This window comes from Schistocerca americana, chromosome 4 (genome assembly GCF_021461395.2).
Source record: "Schistocerca americana isolate TAMUIC-IGC-003095 chromosome 4, iqSchAmer2.1, whole genome shotgun sequence".
Lineage (NCBI taxonomy): Eukaryota > Metazoa > Arthropoda > Insecta > Orthoptera > Acrididae > Schistocerca > Schistocerca americana.
The window spans coordinates 489055362-489075076 of record NC_060122.1 but is presented as its reverse complement, the minus strand read 5'-3'; the positions used below and the strand labels follow the sequence as shown (position 1 = coordinate 489075076).

The 19715-nt window shown below is 38.0% G+C and overlaps 1 protein-coding gene across 1 annotated transcript in view; it reads right to left on the bottom strand.

The window, feature by feature from the left end:
• The window catches only part of LOC124612908 (cytochrome P450 4C1-like), a 109243-nt gene that overhangs the window by 13135 nt on the left and 76393 nt on the right, over positions 1–19715 (bottom strand). The window contains exons 7-8 of the mRNA XM_047141394.1: positions 17647–17773; positions 953–1031 (exon numbers count right to left, since the gene is read on the bottom strand). Coding sequence (XP_046997350.1) covers positions 953–1031; positions 17647–17773 — 206 coding nt within the window. The remainder of the gene's footprint in view (positions 1–952; positions 1032–17646; positions 17774–19715) is intronic.

The following is a 19715-nucleotide window of genomic DNA, read 5'->3' as shown; positions in this document are numbered from 1 at the left end:
TTTCTGAGAGGAACTGAAATGGCAGCAAAATGCTGAAATGGCTTACTTCTTTAGTAAAAAGGCATTTCTACTTTAGTTACAACTAAAGAAGTAAATGGAAATTGAGCTTTCCGACAGTTACTAGAAAAGTATATTACTATGGAAGTGTTACTAGAAAAGTATATTACTATGGAAGTAATTTACTAAAGTGGTCCAAAATAAAGAAGTTGTTGGTATGAATTCTGATTTCCACAGCCTCTTTGATGGCTGAGACCCAGTAATTTAATTTTCTTAGCTGCCTAAGAAAATCAAAGAGATGTTGCAGCCTGTGAAGATTAGTCATGGCCTCAAAGTCCGAAGTGTTTACAGTATTCCATGTCACTAAATAGGCCAATTTATCTGAACCACTAGCTAGTGCTGTACTGAATGTCAGTGACACACCGAGTACAAAAATCTAGAAAAATCTGCTGTTGGCAAACATACACAAGTAAGGACAATATCTTGTTTCAGCAGACACGAATCCTTGCCTACGCTTCAAACTAATGGAATACAATAATCAAAGAGCCTATAGAAATCAGAATGTGTGTGAGTGACTTCATTGGAGATGTGTGCTAGTCCTCAACAAAACATAGAAGCAAGAATTTAATACCAAGAGACTGTGTAGGAGTAGGCCTCCTATTGAACATAGTGTATAAATGAAGATGCTATGGCACAGTGTAATCTGTGCTCACAGTGAGCAGTTGACATTACTGGATCATTAGCGTTTGTGTGATCCACTTACTTCTTTGACAGTCAGTTGCTTTCTAATGAAGACACGGTGGATATTATTGAAAGCTCAGATTTTTACAGAGAAATAATGTGAAAAATGCACCGACAACATTTAGAGGCACATTTTCAACTAGTTTTTTAACTTTGTAGAGTGTACAGATTACAGTACACATAATTATATCAATATTGTGTCATGTGTACCTACCAAAGACTTCCTCCTCATCATCTTTGGGATTCAGATCTTTATTATTGTTCAGTCTTGAGGCCTTTCTCTCCCTAATTACCTGTAACATTGGGCTTCACATTACTTTAAAAATATTGAAATTGTGTACTTGTGTGATATATTTTATAACTGTTGTAGAACTACAGTAATGCATATCAGTAATGAATAACCTTGACATTTCACAAAACATTGTATTACTCTTTGAGAGCTGATTTATGAAAGTAACCATCAGAGAAAAAAGCCTATTTTGGAAACAAATCAATAGTACTCCCTGATACTGAAAAATTGTTCAACACAGTTTACAAAAGAAAAAATAATTATAATCTGCTCTGTGACATCCACCACTGCTTGAAATTCATTTTAAACAAATCATGATACAAACTGTGTATGACATTAACTTCAAATACACTAGTGTGTTGTTATTAATAGAATATTGCCACATGCACTTTCTCATCTAATGATTAAGATACACATATTGTTAGATGACTGTTATGACTTGATTCACTAAACAGCTCATCATATAACTTTGCATTGAGACATCTGAAATGCAGATACACAGTTGTAAACAAACTATTTTTGGTAAATATGTTACTTTTTTATACAATTTAGTAGTTGCATATGATATTTCAAATATTATCTTCTGCAAGTTTCTGAATTAAATATCAGAAAGAAAAGGGGAAATAATACACAGATAGCAAAAAGTGCTAACACACTGCCAATATATTTAGAATTAAAACGCAAGTTGGAAGAAAAGCACAGAATGAAACAGAAAAGATTTGAAATTTTTGAAGCTAATAATATCTGTTAAAACAAAAAGTATTTGACGTATCACAGAACAGCAGTTTCCAGTCGATGGAATAGCAAGTGGAATGATAAAATGATAAAAACAAAGGATACAAGCTTATAATGAAAGAGACTCACAAAATAAGGGGATAAAACATAATAAATGAATATTAGGAAGCTGGTTGGGAATGGAACAAGAAACGGGGAAATGAAAATGCTTGTAACTGACTTGAGTGAAGTCACTTAAATATGATATGCAAATAAAACTATGGAAAGTTGCGTATCTGGGAATGTAGTATAGTGAAATAAAAAAATACATTTTATATAGCAGAATTAATAAAAAGTATAACATAGTTAAGGAACTCGATAATGAATGCAGGAAAGTGTGAAAATCAGGGGACCGGTATCAGCATAACCATGTGATAGATAGATTGATTGATTGATTTTTATTGTTGTAAAGACCTCAGAGATCATCTGAGGCATTTCAAAAGTCAATATTACATAGTATAAATGTTACAAAAATAATTACAAAAACAAGAAAAATATTACACAATATAAATATTACACAAATAATTATGGTACCTTCACACAAAAACAAAACAGAGAAACTTCTGGTACAAATTGATATTGCATAGTAAATTTAGCCAATTACAGACTTACTCATGTATAGAAGCATATAAAAACTGGTCACAAAGTGTAATCATGCCATATTCTTTGCCTCCCTTAAAAATTCATCAGTTTCATAAATGCTGAGCTCAAGAAGAAATTCTTTTACTTTTTTTTTATGGACTTGTATAAGAAGCACTTTTGTGTTTTTTTATAGTTACTTCGGAAATATCTCTTAAAACAGTCAACTGTGCTTACTCAAGATTGTATTATCAAATCATTTTCATGGACCTGATAGCATTTCACCATAACTATTTCAAGCTCAATCTTGTATTAAGTGCAGTGTTGTTGTTTGTCATGTGAGTAAGTGTTTTGACTGGATCATATCATGAGGATACAATCTGACCATTGTGCCTAAGAATAAGAGAAAGGGTGATTATTTATATAGCTGGTGCCACATGGCAAAATTCATTGAGATTCACAATGTTTCATGCCAAGGGTAGGGCACAAATTTTAAATCACTGATTATGTTCACTATCAACCTATAAGGGGCAGTCAAATGAAAACAGGTCAGATGGGAGAAAAGTAAGTAAACTGTTTACCGTTTTAAAATTAATCACCATAACTGTTACTACTTTATCCCACTGTGAGAGATGACGGTCAATGCCTTCATGGAAAATTGTTTTTGGTCGCCTATGGACCCTTGATTGAACCCAGGTGTCAACTCTTCATCCGAAACAAACTGATGGCCATGAATGTCTTCCTACGGAGCTCAAAAAATATGGAAATCACATCAGGAGAGATTGGGACTGTATAGTGGATGTGTGAGGGCTTTCCAGCAAAAGTTGTATAGTGTAGACACAACATTCAGGCAAGCATTATCCTGCAGCAGACTGATGCTACCTGTTAACACTCTTAGGTGCTTGGACTTGATGGCGCACTTCAATTTTTGCATAGTGGCCATGTACTGCTGTGCATTAATTGTGGTGCCATGTTCAAGAAAGTTAATTAGCAGTAGGCCCTTACAGTTGAAGCAAAAGGTCAGCATGACTTTCCTGGCACTGGCATGCACATCTTCAGATTTTTTTTAGTGGAGATGAATCCATGTGCTTCTATAGTTGCTCTCCAGCTCAAAATGATGACACTATGTTTCATCTCCCATGACCATCCGGAACAGGAAACAATATTCTTCATCATGAAACCATTCCAGGTGATGCAGGAATGTTGAGGTTCTATTCAATTTCTGCTGCTCCATCAGGCTGTGGGAAACCCACTGTGCACAGATTTTGCTGAACTTCAGGTGCCCTGTCACAAGGGCATGAGTGGTACCATGAGTGATGCCAAACATGAGCCATGTCCATCGTCGCTCATTTTTGATAGCAGCATCCACCACAGCAAGGACAGAAGGTAAGTGACACAATGAGCTTGACTGCTGTCTTTAAATGACACCTGTCCTTCTCAAAGTCATTTAGTCCATGCAAACACACTTGCAAGTGACATACTTTTTTTTCCATACACAGCACACATTTGGGCTTGAATTTCTCTTCCTGACACTCCATACACAATCGAAAACTGCACTTCACCTTGCTGTTCTTGTTTTCCAGTCTTGACAGTGGAGTCAGATCCACATATGACTCCCTGACCTTATGTCAAGCACATATAACAGAGAAAAGGTGCAACAGTTAATGTTTCAGTGTTCCTTCCTGATTCCCAAAAGAGGGCGCTTCTATACATACTTCTACCAGCCTTGCCAATGTTCACTGCATGCTTGTTGTATAGTCTGTCTTGTTTTCATTTGACTGCCCTTATTAGGTTGGTCATGGGTGACAGAATCTCAGTAGAACTTAATTTGCATAAGATGTAATGGACAGAAGTCTGATCCTCAACAAGCAGCAGACTTCAGAGAAACACCAGGACAAGATACTTTGAGGCAAACTGAATTGTTAGCCATCTGTGTCAAAAGACCAGCATTTTGTGTTATACTCACCATAATACAATGGTAAAATTGTACAAATTGTGGTGGAAATTATGATACATGGAACACGAATAAATGTCCTAATACCTTCTTGAATGAATACTCATGATCCAATTTAAAAGCCAGTTCACAGTAAGTGTTAACCTAGAGAGAACAGGAAACATGTTACAATCTTTACAACATGTTAGAGAAGATCTCATGTGGCAGTAGCAACATTATGATGTCTATGCATATCAGTGACTTCTTTGAAAGTCTGTCATATTACTGACACACAGTCTGTGAATCCATGAGAGATGAGCACATGATGTATTAGAAGACAGAATCCACTGCAGACTCTAGTCGTTTCATGTCATTCTAATCGTATGTAAGCTCACTCTGAATATTTTGTCAATAATCTAAATGTCATTGTTCCAGAACAGTTTTGTTATTTTTATTTTTGCTTTTCACTTAAAACTGTATGTCTGTCATTTTGTTAATGTTCAGACAAAAGTTCTTGCATGTTTTCACATCTTCTCTCCTCCCTGCTTTACAGCATAATCTTCTGTGGCCAATAAAGTATTTTTCTTTCAAGCTGTGCAGTAAGAATAACATGCAGAGTTGTTAACTAATTGTCTTGCAGAAAATACCTTGGGATTCTTACACTTACACTTATAACTCCAATGTAAGTGTAAGAATTCTAAGGTTCTGTAAGCACACTTTTCATTATCAACTCCGTGTAATATTCTCATTGTACAGTCTCAGCAAACAATAGATATGAGTTACAAATGAAGTGCGATACATTCAACTGCAGTACAAAATAGAAAAATAATTTCTGCATGTACTGTGTCTTCCACACTAATATAGCATTGTTTCACATGTAAGACAATATGATTTAGCTGGTGATTTCAATACAGATTCCTTAAAGTACATTACAGTTTATGAAAAACTAAATGATTTTCTATGTAGTTATAATCTGTAGACAGAGTTGATGGGCCAACTGGATTAACTAGACACCTCTAGCTCTATAGATCACTTTTACACCTTCTTAGATATCTGCAGAGTTAGTAATTTTGTTTTTGAGAAGATTTCTTGTGGAGAAACAGCGGTCTGGCTAAAACTACTTTCAAAATGGATTAAAAACAGTGTCAATTGCAAAAACATTTATTTTGCTGGTAACCAGTTTCAGTTAGTGTTTGACCATCCTCAGACCCTGATAATGAAATACAAACATAGAGTAGATTTAGAAGGATGTCTGATAATATTAGTAACATGTAAAATACAACATATATAACAAATATTAAAAGAAGAAATTATACCCATGAAGGTAGGTGGTGGTGGTAAATGCAGTGGGTCTTGTAACTCCATGAACATATCTGCTAAGGAGAGCAACAAAGTTGTTGTTTAAATACACGATGCTCCTCCCACAGCATACTAAATTACATCAGCGATACCCAGTCAGGCATACAGGTTGTAAAACAGCCATCACAGTAAGGGATATACAAAATAGTTATTTGAAAGCTAATAAAAAATGAAGAAGTGGGTACATTATGTTACATAAAATAACTGCTACAAACAGAATGTAAAGGAGAGAATCAATCATAATTGCTTGTGAGAACACCGATAGCCATCTTTGGGGATTTATCATAAACTCGTAGAGTTATCCCAGAAAAGACAGTGGTTAAGCAATGCCAATGGTTCCCATGGAGACAGCCTTGTCGTATCAATATGTGCCATCCAGCAGAAGGTGATTTCAGAGCCGCAAATCTGACTGGATGTTAAATATGCACCGACATGCAGGCTAGCAGTAGAAATGCATGCCAAGTATTGAAAATTGCTCCTAGATCATGAGAATACTGTTTGGGAAACATCATTGTTTACCATGGAAGCAGTGTGGAGGAATTGATCTTCACATTCAGCAGAAGTCTTATGGACATTTTGTGACTGTAAACAACTATATTCACAGTATCTTTTAACTTCTGACTGCTTATGTGTTTGTTTTACATTTATGGCCCCTTATATGGGTCTTTGATGTATTATATCATAGTGATGTAGCCTATATATCCGTACATCTGACATTATATACACTATGTTAAGGAATTTTGTGGAATACTTATGAATGTAAACAACTATATTCACAGTTCTTTTAAACTTCAGTTTCTTATACTCATTGTTTTTTGCTTTTGACTATCTCCTGGGTCAATGAGATTTTGTGCCATAATTCTTTTGATGTAACTTATTTTTCATGCTTTAGATATTATGTACCTACTTTGCTTGTTATCATGTTGGGTACTTGGGCAATGTCATATGGAGGACCTGACACATATTATGCCAGTTGTCTTTCTTGCATGCCAGTATTTTGTAACACTTAGCTGCTACTGCAACTCTGAAGTCATTTTCTGTTGAATCTTGCATATCAACACCACCACACAGTTTATGTAGTAAATAACGACATCACTTAAGCTGTATTTTCACTGGCACTATGACCTAGGAGCAATTTGCAATACCTGGCGTGCATTTCTACATGTCAGCCTGCGTGCCAGCGTGGATTTAATATCCAGTCGCTGTCACAGCTCTGAAATCATCTTCTGCTGGAAGGTACATGTCGATACGGCAAGGCCATCTCCATGGGAACCATTGGCATCACATAGCCAATATTTTTTGTGGCGTAAAATCTATGAGTTTGTGATAAACTCCCACAGATCACTATCAGTGTTCTCACAACTGATTTTGATTAGTTATATCTTTTATAAAATGGGTGTTTCAGAAGTGATGGTCAGTAATTCATTCATGGAAAGAACAGACCAAAAATAGCAAAAAAGCTTGAATGAACATGGGTCCACAAATCAATTGTTGTCAAATTACAGCATATTTTCTGTTGCAGTTCATCAGTGTCTAGGAACACATGACATCTCTAAACGTTAAAGTAGGTGTTCAAAATGTTGTCCATGCATCTGAAAGCAACATTGAACTCATCTCTGAAATGAGTTGTGAATCCTCTCAGACAGTACTGGGAAATTTCGTAAATCCTGGAAGGCTGCTTCAATCCACAAGCATAATTCCTCAAGAGCGTTGACCTCGGTAGCATAGACCAGGCTTCTGACATCACCCCACACACACAAATCCATGGATTTAAAACTTGGAGGACATGGCACCAGCCCTCCTCTACCTATCTAATGTTGACCATATGTCTGGGTTAGAAGCTGGCGTACTCGTAAATGAAAATGTGCTGGAACATCATTGTACATGAGCCACATGTTTGGGCAGTGGGTCATCATCATGTACATCTGGAAGTACAGTCTGCAGAAAGCACATATCCTGCTGTCTGATTAGTCTCTGGTAGGAAGTGTTTTCCAGTTATGCAGTCTCCGAGCAGTCCTGCCCAGACATTCAGGAAATAATGTTGATGATGTTGTGATATATGTGTTGCATTAGGATTGACATCAACCTGAATGTGACAGTTGTGGTAGCTAACAATACCATCATGGGTAAATCCAGCTTCATCCATGAACACAATACTGCTTACAAACAGGGGATTCAGAATACACTGTTGTTGCACCCATTGGTAGAAATTCTCTCTAGGAGGGCTTGAGGGCTTGTACTCACTGAAGATGATATGGATAGAGTATTTGCTGATGTAAAATCTACCACACACTGCTATGACTCAGGACAAGCTCTTAGGTTGTTGAGGGCTTGCACTCACTGGAGATGATATGAATAGAGTATTTGCTGATGTAAAATGTACCACACACTGCTATGACCCAGGACAAGCTCTTGGGTAGCAATCCTCCTTGTTGAAGTATTCAGACATTTGTGTACAATGCGTAACACTCTTTCCTCAACATCAGGTGTTATGAATCTGGGTCAAACTTCTTGTACATGGTGTGTGAAACTCCTGGTTTCTCTATGGCACTGATGTAACCAGCTAAATGTACACCTGTCAGGCTGCCTGTGGAGAGGAAAAGCTTTTTCATACAATCGTGCAGCCTCAAGGGCACTGCCATTTGCTTTGCGATACAAGAAGTGCATGTCAGTATACTCTTCATTGTTGTTATCTCTGTCCATGGTGCCTTCATGTTCATAACTGATTGTGAGCCCAGTATGACACAGTGCACAGAGGGAGAAAGGGAAGTAGTTGCGCATTTGTAAACTTTGAGATACGATCATAAATACCATGGTATCCAGGGGTGTTTACAGTTGGTTCCAAACTCAAATTAATGCGATACCTTGGCAACGGTTGATTTTCAGACCCATGTTTATCAGGGCTTTTAATCTACTTTTGGCTTGTACTTCCCATGTGTGAATTATTGACCATCAATTCTGAAACATTATGTATATTTTTATCACATACTGATAAAATTCTGTTAATAGCAGGTACTTTATATGACGTAATATACTTATTTCTTCATTTGTTATCAGCTTCATGCAACTATTCTGTATACACCTTATTGTAACAACTGTTTTACATCATGTATGCCTGACTGGCTATCACTCATGCAATTCGGTATGCAGTGGGCGGAGCATCACATATTTAAGCAACAGCTGTGTTGCTCAACTAATAGTTGATGTTTGTGGAGTTACAAGATCTCCTTCATTCACTGCCATCACCTACTACCATGGGTATAATTTCTTCCTTTAATATTTGTTATATACAAAGTATTTTATGATGCCATTATTATCAGACATCCCTATAAATCCATTTTATGTTCATATTTCAGTATGAGGATCTGAGGATGGTCAAACAATGACCAAAACTGGGTACCACCGAAATAAATGTTATTGCAATCATGACTGTTTTTAATCTTAAATTGCAGATTTGATATAATAAACCTTCACTTTTCTGATTGTCTTGCCAGACAATGGAAATACTGAACATGGTATGATTCACAAAGTACGTATGAGATGAGGAAAATTAGATGTCTGAATGAAAAATCTTTAGAGTCTTTTGCAACTTGCGAGATGGAATGAATTATACTGTACAGAAAATGTTGCAGACAAATGGATGACCTTCCATAATATTTTGCTTACCAATTCAAATGTAACATGTGCAATTACTTTCAAAAAGAAACATGCTCAAAATTGTACAAGACTGCCTTCAGAAAAGAAACAACTGTAAGAGAAAATGTTTATTACTTGGAAAATACATAGAGTTTGCAGAGACATCAGCTAGAGCTAACTACCAAACATGTTGAAAAGCCTACAAACAAGCACTGAATTTATTCACAAAGGAAATCTTACAACAAAAAATAGCAAACTCAAATAACATAAACAAATCAATATGGAACTGTGTAAATGGGAGACTCAGAAGATAACCTAAACCTAGTGTCAATAATATTCCAACTGAAGAGTGATAGTGTGAATGCCTTAGACCCTTATGTAGTCAGCAGCGCTTTTAATACCCACTTTATTAACTCAAATAGCATATGTGTGAAGTCTGGTGCTGATGACTACAGAACTCCTTACAGGGTACAAAAACCAGTGTATGTGTATGAAACAGGTACAGAGAAAATTACATATAAAATGCCAATATATGTCTCTACTCCCCCTCCCCATGAACCATGCACCTTGCCATTGGAGGGGAGGCTTGCATGCCTCAGCGATACAGATAGCTGTACTGTAGGTGCAACCACAACAGAGTGTTGTCTGTTGAGAGGCCAGACAAATGTGTGATTCCTGAAGAGGAGCAGCAGCTTTTTCAGTAGTTGCAGGGGCAATAGTTTGGATGATCAACTGATCTGGCTTTGTAACAACAATAGAAATGGCCTTGCTGTGCTGGTACTATGAACAGCTGAAAGCAAGGGGAAACTACACCCACAATTTTTCCCAAGGGCATGCAGCTTTACTGTATGGTTAAATGATGATCGCATCCTCTTGGGTAAAATATTCTGGAGGTAAAATAGTCCCCCATTCGGATCTCTGGGCAGGGACTGCTCAGGAGGATGTCGTCATCAGCAGAAACAAAACTGGCGTTCTACGGATTGGAGCATGGAATGTCAGATCCCTTAATCGGGCAGGTAGGTTAGAAAATTTAAAAAGGTAAATGGATAGGTTGAAGTTAGATATAGTGGGAATTGGTGAAGTTCAGTGGCATGAGGAACAAGACTTCTGGTCAGTGAATACAGGTTTGTAAATACAAAATCAAATAACACTAATGCGTGGGTCTAGGAATGAGTAAAAAAATAGGAACACGGATAAGCTACTATGAACAGCATAGTGAATGCATTATTGTAGCCAAGACAGACATGAAGCCCATGCCTCGCACAAGTTTATATGCCAACTAGCTCCACAGTTAATGAAGAGATTGGAGAAATGTATGATGCAATAGTAAGTAAAGGAAGAGAAGGAAAAGTAGTAGGTGAATATGGACTGGCAGTAAGGAATGAAAGGGGAAGCCACCTGGTAGAATTCTGTGCAGAGCACAACTTAATTGGTTTAAGAATCATGAAAGAAGGTTGTTTACATGGAAGAGGCATGGAGACACTGGAAGGTTGCAGATAGATTATGTAATAGTAAGACAGAGATTTAGGAACCAGGTTTTAAATTGTAAGACATTTCCAGGGGCAGATGTGGACTCTGACAACAATTTATTGGTTATGAAGTGTAGATTGAAACTGAAGAAACTGCAAAAAGATAGGAATTTAAGGAAATGGGATCTGGATAAACTGAAAGAATCAGAGGTTATAGAGAATTTCAGAGAGAGTATTAGGGAACGGCTGACAAGAACAGGGGAAAGAAATACAGTAGAAGAAGAGTGGGTAGCTTTGAGAGCTGAAATAGTGAAGGCAGAAGAGAATCAAGCAGTTAAAAAGAAGAGGGATTGTAGAAATCCTTGGGTAACAGAAGATATATAGAATTTAATTCATGAAAGGAGAAAATATAAAAATGCAGTAAATGAAGCAGGTGAAAAGGAATACAAATGTCCCAAAACTGAGATCAACAGCAAGTGCAAAGTGACTAAGCAGGGATGGCTAGAGGACAAATGTAAATATTTAGAAGCACGTATCACTAGTGGTAAGGCAGATATTGTCTACAGGAAAACTAAAGAGACCTTTGGAGGAAAGAGGAACACCTGTATAAATAGCAAGAACTCAGGTGGAAAACCAGTCCTAAGCAAAGAAGGGAAAGCAGAAAGGTGGAAGGAGTATATAGAGGGTCTACACAAGGGCAATGTACTTGAGGGCAATATTATGGAAATGCAAGAGGGCATAGATGAAGATGAAGTGGGAGATATGATACTGCTTGAAGAATTTGATAGAGCACTGAAAGACCTAAGTCAAAACAAGGCCTCGGGAATAGACAACATTCCATTAGAACTACTGATTGCCTTAGAAGAGCCAGTCCTGACAAAACTCTTCCATCTGGTGAGCAAGATGTATGAGATAGGCAAAATACCCTCAGACTTCAAGAAGAATATAATAATCCCGATCTCACAGAAAGCAGGTGTTGACAGGTGTGAAAACTACCAAATTATCAGTTCAGTAAGTCACAGTTGCAAAATATTAATACGAATTCTTTACAGAAAAATAGATAAACTGGTAAAAGCTGATCTCGTGGAAGATCAGTTTGGATTCCGTAGAAATGCAGGAACACATGAGGCAATACTGACTCTACAACTGATCTTAGAAGATAGGTTAAGGAAAGGCAAACCTATGTTTCTAGCATTTGTAGACTCAGAAAAAGCTTTTGACAATGTTGACTAGAATACTCTCTTTCAGGTTCTGAAGGTGCAGGGTAAAATACAGGGGGCGATAAGCTATTTACAATTTGTACAGAAACCAGATGGCAGTTATAAGATTCGAGGGACATGAAAGGAAAGCAGTGGTTGGGAAGGGAGTGAGACAGGGTTGTAGCCTATCCCCTATGTTATTGAGCATGCAATAATGGAAACAAAAGAAAAATTTGTAGTATGAATTAAAATTCATGGATAAGAAATAAAATCTTTGACGTTTGCCGACAGCATTGTAATTCTGTCAGAGACAGCAAAGGACCAACAAAAGCAAAATGAGGATAATGGAATATAGTTGATGATTTTTGCTATTTGAGGAGCAAAATAATTGATGATGGTCGGTGGACGATAAATAGTTTAGACAAGAAGAGAATGCAAGCTTTTGGAATGTGCTACAGAAGAATGTTGAAGATTAGATGGATAGATCATGTAACTAATGAGAAGGTACTGAATGGAATTGGGAAGAAGAGGAATTTGTGGCACAACTTGACAAGAAGAAGAGATCGATTGGCAGGACATGTTCTGAGGCATCAAGGTATCACCAATTTAGTACTGGAGGCAGTGTGGAGGGTAAAAATTGTAGAGGGAGACCAAGAGATGAATACACTAAACAGATTCAGGAGCTTGTAGGGTGCAGTAGTTACCTGGAAATGCAGAAGCTTGCACAGGATAGAGTACCATGGAGAGCTGCATCAAACAAGTCTCTGGGCTGAATACCATAACAACAACATGTCTCTATTGGGTGGGATGAAATTTCCTCCATTATCTTAGAAAATGTGAACATTCACTCATTCTTGTTCTGCTCCACCTCTTCAGTGAAAGTTTAAATAAAGTTGTACTCCGATCTGAATTAACATGTGCAATAGTCCAGCCATTACACAAAAAACTGCTGAGCCATCAGCTTAATTCTGGTCCTAACCAAAGTATTAGAAATGATTATTGCACTAAGATTTGAAAACTTTCTTGTGAAAGAAAAAGTGTTATGAAAAACCCAACATGGTTTTAGAAAAGGCTACTCAACATCATCTAGCATATGTGACCTACACATAATTTATGAAATTAGATGAGAAAGAATGGGTGGCATGTTTGTTCCTAGCTCTGTCACATGTGTTTGACACAGTATCTCATGAGCTGCTACTTGATAAACTGGAAACTTATGGTCTCAAAGGAATAGCTGAAAATCTCTTACAGTCATACCTAAAGTACATATATCAGGTCACATAAGTCACTGAGACATTGAGTAACATTACTGAGAAGTACAAGTGTGTGTGTGTGTGTGTGTGTGTGTGTGTGTGTGTGTGTGTGTGAGGAGAAAAAAACTATTTTGAAAAGACCCACTGGTCCTCCTCCTATACTAATCAGGAGCTGTTCCTATCCAATACTTCACGCAAAATATTTTAACTTTGTAAAGACCACTATTAGCTGTTTATATACTGGAAAAATCAAGATCTATCTGATCCAGAGATTTAGGTAGAACTGGGTAGAATTCATATTCTTGAGTCCAAGTATTCAGCTATATTGTAGGAGTGGCTTATGAGGTATTCTTTTACTTTGCATTTAAATATTTGGTGATTTTTGAGTTCCAGATTAATGTCCACTGCCAATCTGTTATAGACTTTTACATCAGATTATAAAACTCTATCCTAAATCCTAGAGAGAGATAAATAGCGTACATGGAAATTATTTCTATGCATAGTATTGTGGTTGTGAATTGCTGAGTTTATCGTAAATTTACTCTTTTTATTAACCACAAGTGCTATTAGAAAGGAAGTATATTGATATGTAAATGTAATATTATCTAGATCACTGAAGAGGCTCCTGCAAGATGACAGTTATTAACTTAACACAGTATTCTTATTGCATATATCTGCACAATAAACATTTTTTTCACTTTAACTCCAGTGTCACAGAAGATTATGCCATAGTATGGAATTGAGTGAACACATGAAAAGCAACCTGCCTGCAGTTCAACACAGTGAGAGAGATTTCTAAGTACAAAGTAGACAGAACTGAGCTTTTTGGTTAGCTTATCCACACAGTGGTGTCACCTCAGTTTATTTATCCATCTGGTTACCCAGGAACTTCACACATGGTGCCTCATGCAGAATATGCCCATTGGTCTCCACTTCCAGTACATCAGTCATTTTTATTTGTATGGAATTACATAATATGAATTTTTGTAAAATTAAGTGTTAAATTGTTGGCTATGAAACAGTCGTGTGCCTCCTAGCTGTGTTCTCCTAGCTGTGTCTGGCATTGATGTGTTTGGACCATTTATTAATACACTTGTGTCATCAGCAAACACAAAAGTTTTGGAAATGATCTACAATGCCCTGCTTAAATTGCTTATGTAGATCAAGAACAGTTAATATTCTCTCATTCTGAATTGTATAATTTTTTCTTATTCCTGGCACATCGTTTGCTAATGTCACTGTCCATTTTCTGTTGCTAAGATATGATTTTAGCCCTGTGAAGGGAAGACATTTAATGCCATTCTGTTTTATTTTCCCTTATAGAATTTTATGATCTACACAGTCAATGAACATCATGGTAATAGATAAGTTCATGACCATGGAAATATTCAGTTCTTCTAATGAACAGCAAGTGGGATTGTCAAATTAATAATAGAAAATGTGGTGACTAAATTAAAACAGTATGCATTCCACTGACTTAAAATATAATAACCAAACAATGGAAAATCCAGGATGGAATGTACCAATATTATGAAAAGGAAAGTTGCTACTCATCGTACAGTGGAGATGCTGAGTTACAGATAGGCACAACAAAAAGACTACCACAAATAAAATTTTTGGCCATTAATGCCTTTGTCAACAATAGGTGACATACACACACACACACACACACACACACACACACACACACACACACACACACAGAGATGCAAACGCAACTCACACACATGACTGCTGTCTCAGGCAACTGAAACCACACTGTGAGCAGCAGCACCAGTGCATGATGGGAGTGGCAACTAGGTGGGGGTAAGAAGGAGGCTGGGGGGGGGGGGGGGAGTGAGGAGGGGGAGGGATAGTATGGTGAGGGTGGTGGACAGTGAAGTGCTGCAGATTAGACAGAGGGCAGGGGAGAGGGGGGGGGGGGGGGTAGTGGAAAAGGAGAGAAATAAAAAGACTGGGTGTGATAGTGGAATGACAGCTGTGTAGTGCTGGAATGGGAACAGTGATGGGTGAGGAGAGCGACTATTGAAGGTTGAGACCGGGAAGGTTACGGGAAAATAGGATGTATTGCAGGGAAATTTCCCATCTGCACAATTCAGAAAAGCTGCTGTTGGTGGGAAGAATCCAGATGGCACAGGCTGTGAAGCAGTCATTGAAATGAAGGAGGTTATTTTGGCAGCATGAACAGCAACAAGGTGGTCCACTTGTTTCTTGGCCACAGTTTGTTGGTGGACATTCATGCGGACAGACAGCTTGTTGATTGTCATGCCCACATAGAATGCAGCAAAGTGGTTGCAGCTTAGTTTGTAGATCACATGACTGGTTTCACAGGTAGCCCTGCCTTTGCTGAGATAGGTGATGTTTGTGACTGGACTGGAGTAGGTGGTGTTGGGAGGATGTATGGGACAGGTCTTGTATCTAGGTCTATTGCAGGGGTATGAGCCATGAGGTAAGGGGTTGGGAGCCCTCCCTCTATCCTGCAGCACTTCACTGTTCAGCCCCCCCCCCCCCCCCCCATACCATCCCTCCCACTCCCTGCCCCAGCCTCCTCCTTACCCCCACCCCAGATCACGTAAGAAACAGATTGCCCGACTGCTTGGTCTAGCAGGCAACCCTTGTCAAGGAACAGCCACCAGGCGGCAACAGTGTTACACCCTTACTTGTGGCACCAACCACTAGATGGCACTCCGTTTTGTGACATATGTGGCAACATCGTCCGAATGCGTGGAGCTTTCCACCATTTGGCGTCTGTAAGGTACAGCTGTTTCTGACATACCGATGGTAGTGGATCGAGTCGTCATGCCAAGGGCCTGCGAGTATATCAACTGTGAAAGGAGTAGACGGACAAATCCTGAACTAAAAATGTAGTAGAACTGTCTCAGAACTGAAAATTATAAAAAAATATGTAGTTTATTCATATTGTATTTAAGTACCAAATAAAGATTCTATGTTAGGCTGCACAAATAGGTTTCGTTGCCTTTCCTTGATCACTCTACCACGTTTAAATAGAAAGAAGTAATGTGTTAAATCTGAGCAAAACAGTACTGCTTGTGACAATAGTAGATGTGCTGACCACAAAGTTAATGTGTTTACCATCACAGAATTTTTTTTTAGTCACGATATTTAAAGTTTGAGAATATTTAAAGTTTCAGAATATTTGTTGAAGATATCGTTGTTAAGTGCGTACATGAAATTATATTCGTTTACAACTAACAGTAATCATATGCAAAATGTGATTATACTTAAGAACGCTTACAGAAATACTTAGAAAGGATGCAAAATCTGTTTCTTAAACTTATTTACAGTCTCAAAGTGAAAAATATATTGTCGTTATAACTCACCTAATCCCTATAGATACTCTACGCAAAATAAATAATTATGTCAGTAATGTCAGGACGCGAAACCCACTGCTCAGTGCAATATTTGTCAGTAAATTAACTGATTATATTTCAAAGACATTGAGAAGATTTTGAAAACTTTCTAGTCTTAATCTGCACATGGAGATCTTTTTTACCACCATAATCCGTATCAGAAGAGCTGTATAACAAAGAGGAAATAGACGGCATGGAAGGCGAGTATAAAACCTATGCGACTGCAATGCAGTCTACATTTAAACAGTAACTCACGAGAAATGTTTGTGTGTTACTTTTCATTTATTTCATTTCGCATATGATTGTGAGAAATATCCCTACAGTAGAAATAAACTTGGTTTGTAGAATTACAGGAGATAATCTACATTCTTCGATTGAAAACTTGGGAGAAACTACAGCCGATCATGAGCTACAGTCAGCTGTGTGACGAATGCATTTCGCGCGCAGCACTCTAGCCGAACACATATCAGCATCATTCACGTCACCAAAGGTACAGTGTTATCAATTCTGCGACATGGACAGGTCAGTTAGCATTGTAGCGTCGCCTGGGACATCTGTTGATCGATGGGAAAACTATTTTTACGGTTGCCTGTTTCGCCGTAAGGACGGTCAATCTGTTTCTTACGTGATCTGGGCCCCCAAACAGTCGCCAATTCCATCATGCACTGGTGCTGTTGCTCGCAGTGTGGTTTCAGTTGCCTGAGACTGCAATTTTGTGTGTGTGTGTGTTGCATTTACGTGTGTGTGTGTGTGTGTGTGTGTGTGTGTGTGTGTGTGTGTCTGTTGTTTATTGTTGACAAAGGACTTAATGGCCGAAAACTTTATTTGTGACAGGCTTTTTGTTGTGCCTATCTGCAACTCAGCATCACCATTATATGGTGAGTAGCAACTCTTTTCATAATATTGTTAAAATATGATAAAATGCATAGATCAGAAGTATTCCTAAGAATATCAAATTTTACGGTGTCACTTTAAATGCAGCATCCCATTCCGTTTTTCAGCATGCAATATAGAAATAACACTTTATAATACAATATACTGATTACCTTTTCTGTAAAGCCATGGAGAACATTAAGGCTTTCATAATAAATCTTCCCATATTTTGTTCTCTTGTATATAAAATCAGGATGCAGCCATGGACGAACAATTCGCTGAAGTGTAATTTCACTCATGCTGCAAATGGTTTAGTGTAATATTAGATGATCACAAAATGAATAACACAAGATGATTATAGTAACAATGCTGCTACACAGACTGACTATTTTACTTGAGTAACACATAACAGATGCAAGCAGTTTTTAGAAATTCATCTCTACTGACAGAAACACATGCACACTGCACTTAAGCTTAAAAAATATAAATTTGCTGAAACAAAAATTTGTTTATCACTCCTAGATGGTAATGATCATTATTACAAATCTCTGTCCTTCTCTTTGTCATTTTCCTATTTATTTGTCAATGAAAAACCCTTTTATTCTGCTTTTGATGAAATACTCTTGTATTCTCGAAACCACAGGCTGCATTTAATCCTCCCATCTTGCCACTAACCCATCCGAACTATTTCCAGTAGGAGATGTCAACTTATGTGGCAGAAAGGATGCTGGTGTGGGATGTGAAGCTTTCACAAGCAACAGAGGACACACAGCAGCTCCCCATGTTGCGCATCAGGCTGTCCAGCATGACTTGTATTAATGCCTATTATTTACAAAATATTTCTCTCAGGAGGTAAACGGTGGTCCGTGGTGGCTGTGTCATGGCTGTAACGGTACTCCATACACACTGAAGGAATTTAGGCCATAAAGATCTCACTTCTTTCTAGCTATCTCTGCAGTGAGCTGGCCATCCTAGGCTTGTGGCATTATCATGTCTCAGATTTGAATGCACCATGTAGGTCTTGTGTGGACAAGTGTTACCCTCCATGGGTCCAAAGTCCTTATATGCTATGGGGAAAGATGCACACACCGATGTAGGATGTTATCTCTACTGGCTGCAGCTGTCACAGCACCCAATGAAACACACATTTCTAACACTATGCACTGAGATGAGAACAATAGTATCAACAGATTTATGACTTTTGACAATATTGGCATGTCAGATGAATGGATGTTGAGTACAACTCTGTTGGATAAACAGCAACTTATTTGTGAACAACACTTTACTCCTTAATCCACTTAGAGGATGCAAGACACTGCATTGCCAAGCCACATTGTGCCTTTATGCAAGGCAAATGTATCCAGCAGGTTGCCAAAATATTTGTTGAAACCAACAATGCACAGTCTGATGGGAGATCTGTAACCCCTAGACTTGCCAGGTCTCTCCGCACAGGACACCAGCTATGGTGGTTGGGCATCTTCAGCCACTTAAGGCAAGGTAATGATCCCCATGATAAGACTAGAAAATAGTCAAGCAGTAAACAAAACACACACACACACACACACACACACACACACACACACACACACATGACCACAATCACTGGCAGCTGAAGCCAAACTGCTACTAGAGACTATGGTCATGTGTGTGTCAGAAGCATTTGCATGTGTGCTTGTATGTGTGTGTCTGTGTCTGTTCCCTAGTTTTGATAAAGGCCTTGTTGGCCGAAAGCTTATTTTATGACAGTCTTTTTGTTGTGCCTATCTGTGACTCAGCATCTTTGCTATTTGATTGAGTAGCAACTATCATTTTAATAATATTGTTACACTGATTGTAGCTCATCCAATGATCTAACTGGGTATAACCTCACCTGACTGCATTCACTGAACCATCCTGCTGTCATACAACTTCAACATAGTGTAGAAAGTCACTCAACATAGAAAAGAAACCACTATAAATAGACCGTTGTAGACACTTGAAGTGGCTTCATACAAATATAACATATGTGTCACTTGTTTCCATGTCATCTTACCAGAGTTTAGTCTGCAGAGTGTCACAATGACAATGTTTTTTTCATAGACCTCGAAGATCCCTTAGGTTATAAACAAGAAGTAGGTGAAAAATATATCTTAATCGCCTCTCCATCTCCAACTGTAATTATTATCTAGATTCAAGGAGTAAAAACTCTTATTAGCAGTGTGATAAATAACAATGCTCAGTGTAAAAAATGACCTCTCTTCTT